The sequence below is a fragment of the Larus michahellis genome, chromosome 9 (assembly GCF_964199755.1).
Source record: "Larus michahellis chromosome 9, bLarMic1.1, whole genome shotgun sequence".
Classification (NCBI taxonomy): domain Eukaryota; kingdom Metazoa; phylum Chordata; class Aves; order Charadriiformes; family Laridae; genus Larus; species Larus michahellis.
Window position 1 is genome coordinate 12,625,509 of NC_133904.1, and position 11,998 is coordinate 12,637,506.

An 11,998-nucleotide genomic window follows, 5' to 3' on the forward strand; every position below is an offset into this window, starting at 1 on the left:
CCTGCTTTTATTTTTTTTTCATCAGTCTAATCACTGATTAAAACTAGTTACCACAGACCCTTGTAGGATTGTTCCCTATGATGCCAAGTTCATATAAAATTGATAATACAGTAAATACTAAGTACAGTACAAGACAAATTGCTCCCAATTTTTTATCTATTTTCCAGCCATTCAGGTGAACTGCCAGAAAAACAAAAACAACAGAACAGATGAGAGAAATGGCTGTGTATGTCAAACCACTGCTGCTCACTTCTATGGGTCCTGATGTATTTATGAAGGCAGTTTTTATAAACCAGGGTATTCCCAAACAGAGCATATCAAATACGTTGGATCCTACAATGTTAGACATAGCCATATCTCCATTTCCTGTAAAAGAAGAAATACAATAAGTCTGCTTAATGGTATTGTATAAAATTGCCAAACTGTTTTGGAGGAACAGACAGTCAGCCCTCAGTTTCTCAGAGAGCACCCTTTTCAGACTTTTCATTGAAAGAACAATAGTCATGATTCTACAGAACATGGGTTTGGGTACCACAAGCATAAAAAAAAAAAAGTCTCCCTAAATCACCAGCACCTGCACAGTTGCACTTAAAACTACACAGGCTATTATAAAATCCAGTCATGTTTCAAATACCAAGACCTACAGTTGTGTTTTGCAGTAAAACTGTTAACACTTGATCAACAACAAATCAAACCAATCTAGAATACTTCTCTGAGATACTCCGAGAGGTTTTTAAATGTCTGAGCCACAGCTTCTTCAGGTAAGCTATTTATTTATTATTAGTAAACTTAAGCTCTAGAAGCTGGAGCAAAAATTTTGAACTTACTCCTTGAATTTCTGGAAATGTTGATTAGAATTCTTTTTTCATAGTACCTTTTAAACATATCCATTGGAACAAGCCTGAATACTAAAATTGTTACCTTTTTGAGCCACCAGCACACTTGCAATTGTATCTGGTACACTTGTTCCTGCTGCTAGTAATGTGAGACCCATTACTGACTCTGGAATTCCCAGTGTTTCACCTGCAGTTGATAAATAATGGTAGAAAATGCAAGTATTTTTAGTTTAAGATTCATCCAAAGAAATTGCTTTAGATTTTGTTTGCTGGAGAAAAGATGAGTAAATCATACAGTAATTTCAAAAGGAATCTGTCAGCTAACTTGACTAAATATGAAGTGACTGAACCATGAATTAGTTAAGAACAACAACAAAGAAATACCATCCTGTCCTTGTTCTTCAATCAAATAAAAACGGAATTGTAGTGTAGTAACCATCTTAACAAGTTTTTCAAAGACCTGAGTGGAATGTCTCCAGTGGTCAAGACAATACCAATTATGAATTTTTTCTTTCAGATACAGTAGAAATTTAAATATCAAACAATTTGCCCTTTTTTTTTTCCTCTCCCCTCAATTTCTGTGAAATATAAGTCGTCGGTGTTTGGGGGTATCTCATCGTTAGTGCTCAAAAGTCTCATGAAGCAATAACTCTTATAATCACCCACTCTTTAAAAGGGGAGGAAAAAAGCACATGAATTTTCTCGATGAGGAGGGTCATTAGGATCATTACTACAGTATTGTCTTAACTGCATGGCTTTACCATTTCACTCAATTAGAAAATTCTTTTGAATTTGGAGGAATCAAAATGCAGAATTTTTATGAGACTTGTAAGTGCAAGTAATCCTTTAAAGTGAGAGTTTCTTTACGTAAATACTGGTTTAAATTAAGAAGTTTTAAATGGTTATTAAAACAACAGCTTATTTTTCACCACTTTCTTTTTAGCCCCATGTGTCCTGTAAGCTTACTAATTTCTCACTTAAAATACAGGGAATCAGATCTTCAAAACTGTTTTAGCAGTTGTACCATTGACAAGCACCAATATGCTGAAGTATTTGATACCTCTATTCAAACTATCAATTAATTACTTTTTAGCAAAGAAAATAGTTTAAGAAAAACTATCTTAGTATTTTTTTTAGAAGTCTGAATTCCTACTTGTAATATTTGGACACTAATAAGAATAGTTTTCTTAAAATAAGAGGCAGTATGCTGTAAGCTAGGTCAGCAGTGCTGGCCTAGTACATACCAGCTTAGTCTAGATCAGCCCAGTAAATATGTGTTTGAAATGACTTGTTGGTTCAAAGGGACTAACACAATCCTGTTGCAGAATTTGTACTGGTATTTATTCTTCCATCACTCCTAATGTAAGAGATTTGTAGGATGAGGGACCAAAAAGATCAGCTCTTATAAATCATCCAGGCTGGAAAATAATGGTTCATGCCACGCAAACCAAGGTGAAATATGAATGAACCAGCCTTATGTACCTAACAGTAGTTTCTAGCCCTCTGAAGGTTGTAAGATAGAATCTAAACTCAGGTGAATCTAATTTTTTGTTCTATTAGATAAATTTATCTTCTATTTAATGTGTAGGGTTTTTTTCTGGCAACTGACCATAAAGAGAGAATGGTTTTATTTTTCTAGCCTTTAGTTAACTTTGTGTATCAGTAGCAGTATCTTGCTATAAGTAGTCAAACTTTCTTTGCTAGCAACAGAAAAGTGTACTAAGTTAGGTTTGTTCTTGACTATCAAAATTTAGTCCCTAGCTCTGATACCTTTGTGACATTCTAATAGGCTGTTTATGCAACGATAGAATCTTTGAGTTTCCCTTCATGAAAGAACTTGGACTTGATTATAATGTGTGTGTAATTTTTAGCATTTTAACGTGTAAATAGAACATATTTGACCTAGAAGTAGTGGGCTGAAGACCCCAGTACTGCTTGTGATGGCTTCAAAGTGAACTAACACTAATACACTATTTGAATCTCCAGTGTACCTGCTTTCATATGAATTAGTGCTTTGACTAGTAGAACAGCAATAACTTTCATTTGAATCCTGTTTCAAAGGCTCCTAGCATTCAGACAGTAAACCCTTGCTCTTTACATACAAGTGGAAAATTATTTGACCAAGGAGTGAACCTGGTGGGTGTTAAATCCAGCAATAGTATTTTCTCAAAGGTTTACCAAATGTGTAGGTCTGTTTTTGCACTGAACAAGGAGTTATTCATTGAAATTAAGTTGAAAACAAGTTTAGGATGCTGAACTAGCAGAATACTTGAGTAGGATTAGTGAGCTATAATGTGGAAATGGCAAGCTTTGTGACATTTTTTCTTGTTTATAGATTTGTTTTCTGCTTGTTCTTAAAAACTTTTTTTCTTAACCTGACTGGGGAAACAGTGAAATGAGGAAACTCTTAATACCTTAAGATACTTTTAAGAGAATCTTTTTATGCGCAAGTTCATACCCCTTCTCTCACTTCAATGCAATTCTTTTACTGCTTCACTTTATGATGCAGATCTGTAAGAGGTATACATACACACACACACCAAGAATGTTTAATAAACACATGACGCTATCATTGAAATAAAATAGTACAAAAATTTGGGAGATTTTTTTGGCAGTTAATTTAATGCCAAATCTTTTACTATAGCGTTCAAGAAAAATATAGGTATAGGAATAATGGATCTTTTATCGAACCCTGAACCTTTAATTCCAGTCTTGGTGGATTACGTGTTTGTCAGACTTCAGCTTGACAAGGTTATTGCTGTGTATCTAATTGTTTCACTTCATGAACCAGTTTAGTGAAACTGTCTCTTTTTAAATACAGGATGGTTTTTGTAGCTATGTAAACAAATTCTCATTCATGTGATGGTAAACAGTCTGAAGCAGCTAAACTCTAAAGTGGTTTTCATTAGAGGGAGGCAAACTAAGCAATCAAACATAAGTTTTTGTTGGTTTTGTTTGTTGTTTTTTTTTTTACAGCTAAGTATGTGTTGCTAAACTGACTGTTAATTGTGGAAAGGAAAACTCTTCACAGGAAGAAAACTGTTTTTTCAGTGATTGTTGATTAGTTGATTCTGTATAGCAGCAGCACTTTAGGTACCTACCTGCTATTGTTATCATCCATACAAGAACGTAAGTTATTGCAGAAATCCATGCTGCTGAAATGAAAAATGTCACCATGAACCAGTTCCTCCAAAACTGTCTTCTGCAATCTGGTATAGTCAAATAGAGTAGTGTAATAATTGGAAGGGATAACACCCACAAAATTCTCCTCATATCTGCTTCAGGCATGGTGAAGACACTTGGATGATCTGTTGAAGAAAAAGTAACTTTTAAATTGTAGCATTAAGCTTGAATCCATAGCATACAGTCATATTGCTGGCCTCTACTTCTGAGAACACTGAAAAAAGGTAAAAAATACTTCCTCAAATTCTAGCTGTAGTCTTACCCAGTACCTACATGACACTGGACAAAACTCCGAACTCAAATGTTCTTTATTACCATGTCACTAGGAGAGAGCTAAGGTGGATGAAAAATGAACTTTTCTATAAAGGTGTACACAGAGCATTTACCAAGAGTAAGTACCAACTGCTGTTTTTTGCTAAAGTGAAGAGGAAGCTGATAATCTGTGTTCACATCCTAGCTATTCCTTTACTGATTTAATGCATATTTTGGGCTATGAACCTGCCATTGTCATAAGAAAACAGTGTATATTAGTACAGTACGAGTGAGTCTTTCAGCTGAAGCTGCATTTTACAAGCAGTGTTGCTGGGAAGTTTCATATGTGCACAACAAAGACTGATGGAAGTCTTCTGTTCTAATATGACACAAATGAGCAACTATGCTAACATTCCTCTAGCAATTAACTCTGATTTTGCTTAGTGTTATAATCCAGGGAAGAATAATGATTTGCGGGAGTTTTTTGTGAAGAAAATCTTATTTATATCTCAGAATGTACTCTTTATTAGAACTGATGCAGAAAGACATGCAGAGTGCTAGTGACAACTGTAATAATACCTTCAGAGATTTCATCAAGCCCATGTAAGCTTGTTGAAAGTTGAGAGTAGTCCAGCTTGTCTTGAAAAATTCCGCTATCTGTTCTTGACTGTTTACGAATTAGAGGTCCATGCCCTTCCTGCCATCCACCCAGTGGCTGCTGCTCAGCATTTTCTTCCATAGCTCTTGTAAAACACGTACAGCAGGGACTGAACTTTTTCATGAGATATTGGTTGATTTTAATGTCAAAACATAGTACCAGAATGTAACAGCTGTATATCAATAATAAGGATGCACTTTCATACCTAGAATGAAAAATAGATTTTACATAACGTGTAATATAAAAAAAACCCAACTCTTTAACTTGTTAAAATGGCATGGCGTTAAAATGGAGAGAGAAAATTTGCATGAGTAGCAAAAGGAGAACACACGTAAGCATCTATTTGCAGTTGTATGGCCAGTGTCATGGAAGATCATGAGCGTCTCCGTATCTTTTCAGCAATTTGATCAATTTCCCTTCCCTGCAGAATCTTGTTTCTGTACTGTATAGCTGCACGTTTTCCAGGGGATCTTACTGATAGAACATCTTACTGATGTTTGTGAAATTGAGTTTTCATATGATGGTTGAAGAGAATGATAGTATGTGCTATTTTGAGTTAGAAATTTCAGACACTTAGTGCTGGACCTGACTGACTTGTTGAGGCAACAGGAGTTTCAGTGTTGATGGAAGAGAGTTAAAACATCAGAGGCTCATGATCTGCTTCTGGCAGACAAATGTTTTTCTTAACAGTGATGCTATCAAAGAAAAGGCTCAAAAGAAGTAAGCTATGAAGACTAATTGCTATGCCAAAACAGTTATGATAGAATTTGTCAAGTCTGTACAGACAAACCTATGCAGATCAAATTTATAAATATGCAGGGTTTGAATATTTAGGTAATAATCTTTACAAGGATTGCGACTTTCTGCGTTTTTAAAGCAACAGGATGTTTAGTTTTGAAGTTTGGGGGTTTGGGTTGTTTGTTTGTTTTTCAAAACATTGTCTCACTAATCTCCAGTCAACATGAATTCAACACTACTTGCGCTCTTACCAGTAAACTCTGTTGTCAGATATCATCGCAAGGACTGCCGCTGCACTAATTGTATATGCCAGACAGTCTCTAAACAGCGGCCAACAGGATAGCCTTGAAACCTGCAGATCACAGATTCATTTACTTTTCTTAAACTTGTCTAATACTTTCACTAAGTGCTGTAAATGCTGCATCAATATGTTGTTTCTATATTATGTAAAAATTTAAGATTCTTAGGAATGACTTAAGTATGATATTTAACAAGTTAGTGTTTTTAAAAACTTTCATAGCAAGTTATCTTAAAACTGATTACATCTGGTTTTGCTACTAAATAATAAACTTGACGGTTGTCATAGTAAGTCTCTCTTGGCTTTTGTTGGCAAATCAGAAAGGATAACCATTTGGCTCTTAGGAGCAGAACTATCAAAGTTGATACATACCACGCTGGATAACAGCCCACAAGCTGCAGAAATACCGAGAAGATTATAGATTGCTGATCCAAGGATGGTGCTGATGCCGATATCTCCCTTTGTCACGAAGACTCCTATAAGGAAAATGACTCTCCGGTATGTTTCAGTTTGGTATGCAAGGAAAAGAATTCTAGATTCTGAGGAGTCAAAGCATATCTCTCTCACCTAGAAAAGCGGTGACAAGCTCTGGAGCAGAGCTTCCAGCAGCCATAAAAGTTGCTCCAGCAACATCCTGAGAGAGGCCAAGGCCTGAGGATAGAGCAAAAGAATTGCTTAAACAAATAAATACTTCATTAGTCTGTACCCATTACTTGCATTAGTATATAATGTTAGAAGCTACTGCAGTTTAATAGAATAAACTTTGCTTACTTTCATAACAGTTAATGCATTTATTTGAAATTGGTAACATAATATATTGAAGACATAGCCTCATTTATTGGGCTGATTTATTTCTAACTTTAATAAATAAATTAGTTTAAATACCAGAAAAGAAGGACTGATAATACAAGAGATTTGGGTATGATTTTAAAACAGGCATACTTATGTGGGCTTTAACTCTGTTTCATATGGGTAATAATTGTGGGGAAATTCCATGGACTCTAGTATGACATTGCTACATGATCCATGTCAAGTCTGTCTGTCTTCCAGGGAAAGCCATGCTACTGTGTCTTCACATACCAGAAATACTAGTTAAATTCAAACCAGTGCTGCGATCTTAAAATCAAATTTGCACTTCATATGGACAGTGTAAGAGCCTGTGTCTTGCTTGAATGAAATGAGATTTTTGTTCTGGTAAGTTGACTGTTTCTGAAACGTAACTCACTCCTCACTCTGCGGATCAAGTTCTGCGCACCAAGAACAGGGACGTATGGCTAACTATGGAAAAAGTCTGACAAATGCTTACTTACCATCAATAAAAAAATATCAGCTCTACAGCAAAGTTTAAGCTTACATTTTCTGTAAGTGTTCTGGTCTGGAGAATGTTTTCTGGTGTTCAGGGATGAGTTTCCCTAAGGGAGTTTTTTTATACGCTTGGCAATGAAAAGCTGAACTCTCAGCCAAGACTGTCTATTTCAGTGGTCTGCGAAAGCCAGGGGAATTATTACAGGTTGATTAGATTTCATAGAACTGTTGTAACCGTAGTATTCCTTTCTCCTCTGTCATACCTTTAGTGTATAAACAGTAGCTTATCCTGATACTTATTCACTACTTTGAGAGAAGTATAGAAACTTCAGCAAGGTACTTAATTGCAATGTTTTAATACAGGGAGAGTTTTGGTTTGTTTGGTGTTGTGTCCCTCCACCCCCATTTTTATTTGTTTTTGCTTTTGCTAGGAACCTGGACATACTCCTGCTCACACCAAAGTTACATTGTCAGTTTAATTAATTTTGAGGAAGTTTTAAGATTTTCCTCCAGACACAAGGAAAGCAAATTTTAAACGAATGCCTGATTTTTCAATATAATATTGATACATTGTATCAAATTAAATATTGTATGGATAAGTCTAACTATGCACAGAGGAGACTCAACTTTCTTTAGTTTTGTCTCCAGAGCACTCTAACTTTGAAGCTTTCTTAAAGAGAATGTTCTATACCGAGCTGCTTAGTTTTCACAGGAAAAAGATGAGGATGTTCACTTACATTCACTGATGATCTCTAGAGAAGGTAGGAAGTAATCATCGCACACAATGGACACGGCCAGAAACATGTAAAGTATAATTATGAAATAGATAACGATTCCTCCATCCTTTCTCTCCTGCGGTGTAAAAAATCCTTCAGGAAACTCCGATGAAGAAGAAGGGACACAACCCGTCCTGTTTTCTGAAAGTCGAGCACAAAACTGTTACACATCCTAATCCCTTTCCGTTTTCCAGGCTGTGGATTAGAACTATAAACGGCGGATGGCTGCAGTGGATTTCTGTCTTTCAAATAGATCTATTTTTCATCTGGGGACAAGGACAGATGCCGCGATGTCCTCAAAGCGCCGCACACCCGGAGAGGGCGGGGGGCAAGACATCACCCGACGGCGGGACGGGCTGTGCAGCCTGTCAGCGACCCCCCGCCACGGCCCCGCCGCCCGGCGGGACGGCTCCGCTCCCTACCTGTGTCCGGGGCCGGGCGCTGGGCCCGCGCTCCCCGCGGCGGCGGCTGCCAGGCCGCCAGCAGCGCCAGCACCAGCAGCCGCCGCGCCGCTGCCGGCCGCCCCGCTCCCGCCCGCATCTCGCCGGCTCTGAGGGCGGGCGGCGGGCGGGCGGCGATAGGGCCGGCAGGGTCACGTGAGGCCGCCCCCGTGCCCCCTCCCGCGGCCGCTCCCCCTCAGGGCATCCGCGGGTTCGGCTCCCCCTCAGGGATCTCCCTCCCTCAGGGGATCTGGGCGGTTCTGTTCAGTCCCCCCCTGTCCCTGGGTCCCGCCAGCCCGGCCGCTGCGCCCGGCGTGAGGGCAGGTTTCACCTCGGGGCTGCTGGCAGCAGGTCCCGGGGCTGGACCGTGGCTGAGGAGGCAGGCAGGGTGCTGCCGTCATCTTCTGCCTTTGGTTTGTGGGGAGAACGCAAGGTTTTGGCCATCACGAGCGTGCTTCTAGTGCAGACTGCTGAGCGCGATACCCAGCTGCTGTGTGAGTGTTTGGAGAGGTAGAAACCAGCAATGTGCACTCGCAGCCCAGAAAGCCAACCCCATCCTGGGCTGCATCCTCGGCAGTGTGGCCAGCAGGGCGAGGGAGGGGATCCTGCCCCTCTGCTCCGCTCTGGGGAGACCCCACCTGCAGTGCTGCCTCCAGCTCTGGGGCCACCAACATGAGAAGGACATGGACCTGTTGGAGCGGGGCCAGAGGGGGCCACAAAAATGATCAGAGGGCTGGAGCCCCTCTGCTGTGAGGACAGGCTGAGAGAGTTGGGGTTGTTCAGCCTGGAGAAGAGAAGGCTCCGGGGAGACCTTAGAGCCCCTTCCAGTACCGAAAGGGGCTACAGGAAAGATGGGGAGGGTCTTTATCAGGGAGTGTAGCAATAAGATGAAGGGTAATGGTTTTAAACTGGAAGAGGGGAGATTTAGGTTAGATATTAGGAAGAAATTCTTTCCTGTGAGGGTGGTGAGACGCTGGCCCAGGTTGCCCAGAGAAGCTGTAGCTGCCCCATCCCTGGAGGAGTTCAAGGCCAGGCTGGATGGGGCTTAGGAGCAGCCTGGTCTAGTGGGAGGTGTCCCTGCCCAGGGCAGGGGGTTGGAACTGAGTGATCTTTAAGGTCCCTTCCAACTCTAACCATTCTATGATTCTATAAGGTGAATTTAAGGTTACTCCCCTCTATCTGTTTTCTGCTGTGACAGTTTTATTTATTCTCACTGATCCACCAAAATTCCTGTGCGGGGCTATGCAAGCATGGGGGTCATCCTTTACCAGGGCAGAAGATGTTCATGGTCTTCAGGTGAATGATTCAGCGAGAGCAAGGCTGAGAGCTACCACACAATCCCTCCCCTCAGACCCAGTTCACTGAACTTCTTTGTCTGGTGACCTTTCCACAATGAAGTCATGTGTATAATTGAGGATTAAATAGTAAAATACAGTCCTTTAACAAGACAGCTTTGTAAAGTTGTTCCCCTTGCTCCTCCCCAGTCACTGGTTTCTCAGAAAGAGAGTGAGTTGTGTTTCCATTGAATCACTTATAGACATGTCTCCATAAACATTTTAAACCCCATTATGCCAAATAATGTTTTGAGGTGCCCATGTTATTACTAATCCTTTGTTAGGTGCAGGGCTGATGCTTACATTTGTAAGAGAAAAGTGCAAACTGGAAAATACTGTTTTGCTTCATTGCATCTAATCCCTCTAAACTCTTTTTTTTCCCTGCATGTGTGGTGTTTGGCTAATATGTGATCAGCCTCTCTCTAGGACGCAGCAGATGAGATAAGGTGGAAAAGTAGGTATTTTTCTTCTGGATTGAATCAAACAGAATCATACAGCTGCCATTAGAATGTGAACGTTTGCTCTCAGAGAAACGACAAATTTTGCAGCAAATGCTGTTGCCTATTTCTGACCCCTCTGTGGCCCAGAATGCTTTTTACCAGAGCAAGAATGATTTTAATGGTCAAGATTTTTAGGGGTGACAACTAACTTCCAGAAATGAGTTCTCCATGCTCTCTCAAAAGCAGACTTCAGCAGAGTTATGGCAGCTGCTGCTTCTCCTGTTTTACAGGAAAAAATAAATCATTCTGATCTTGAAAGATTTAAAGATTTTCTTCTGAATCTCTCTTTCCACTAGAGTGAAACAGTACAAATTTTCCTGTCTGAATTACTGGTGGCTCTTTCCTTACATAGATCAACAGAAAGGGTTTTGTTACCAAGGTAAGCAGCTTCCTTGCCACTACCTCTCTTCCTTACAGCTTATCATTTGCCTACTCTTAAAAGCTCAGCACAGTTTTCTAATATCAGCTTCTTCATTTCAATTTCGGTATTTGTTGATGGTGTGCTCTCTTTTTTGTCGCTTTAAATTACTTATGAGCCTGCTGTTCTGATGGGAATGAGTTCTCTGGCACAGCAACATGCTTGCTGTGTAGTTAGGAAAGCTCAGTCATGTGATTTCAGGATTTGGAGGTTTCACTATGCTCTGGTTTTGCTCTGTGTTCAAGCTTTTAATTCCTTTCCGTAGGCACCCTCTCTCCATGCATAGCTGAAGCAAAGCCAGTGCTTTGATTTTACTGAAGACTGAAGCCCACTTAGTTTGCTGAGAAGTTGTGAGTGAGGTTGCTGCACTCACGTCCTCCTTGCCAAGCACACCCCTGGAGAGAGCAACAAACAGAAAAAAACCCATAGTCTCCCAGCACAAGGAACCACAAGCTACATATCTTCATGCTTGACCCAGCGCAAAAATATTGACAGCCAAAGCGTGTTTTGGCCTCGGCGTGGCTGCCTGTCTGCTCCGGGCTATTTCAGTCTGAGAGCATTCTGCAAGGCTGAGGTGGGTCAACTAATAGTGCAGATTTAACGCGTGCTGCTGCATTTTTTGGCTGCTGTTACGATAAAACCCTACTCTCCTTAGTAGTAAAAATAATAGACAAATAAATTTACCAGAGCTACTGAAGGAGAGAGAAGGGCAGCTGTTTGCTAGCTGGGTTGCTAACACTAATGCTCTACCACTCACAGGGATGTGCTGGAAGGCTCCTATGGCTGCCCAAGCACAAACCTCTTAAAGGGTGAGGTAGCATCAAACTACAGCAACTATAGCTCCTTTCCCAGTGGCCATATTCTGGTGTGAACTGGCTACTATACATCTGAATGCCCTGTTCAATTGAGGACAGGGGGTGGTTTTGCCTCCTCTTAAAGCAAAAGGAGGTTGGGCTGTCTAGAGGTCTGACTCCAGCTGTGTGCTATTTAGGGGGCAGGTGGGTGAAAGTGCATTGGGAGTAGCTGTTGTGTCTCCACACAGCAGGTACTCATTTTCTTTTGAGTGGGGTAAGACTTCAGTACTCCTGTACAAGTCCAAGAAGGAGTTCTACTATAAACAGTGAATTTGCTTAGTATTTGAGCATTTTCTCAAAATACTCAAATGAGTATTGAGTATTTTCTCTCGCACTTTCTTCATAACGTCAGCAGACAGGATGTGGATAGTGAGGAAAAAAGTGGGTGAGTTTATCAGAACTTAAG

At 40.4% G+C, this 11,998-nt stretch overlaps 1 protein-coding gene across 1 annotated transcript; it reads right to left on the minus strand.

Moving 5' to 3' along the window:
* Positions 1 to 43: 43 nt before the first annotated feature.
* On the minus strand, positions 44 to 8,592 carry SLC24A5 (solute carrier family 24 member 5). The gene is made up of 9 exons (XM_074599654.1): positions 8,469 to 8,592; positions 8,008 to 8,187; positions 6,533 to 6,616; positions 6,338 to 6,441; positions 5,919 to 6,019; positions 4,851 to 5,134; positions 3,938 to 4,144; positions 922 to 1,023; positions 44 to 366 (listed from the first exon to the last, which is right to left on the minus strand). Exons 1-9 carry the CDS (start codon positions 8,584 to 8,586, stop codon positions 44 to 46), a joined length of 1,503 nt encoding a protein of 500 aa, XP_074455755.1. The 5' UTR covers positions 8,587 to 8,592.
* Positions 8,593 to 11,998: the final 3,406 nt, after the last annotated feature.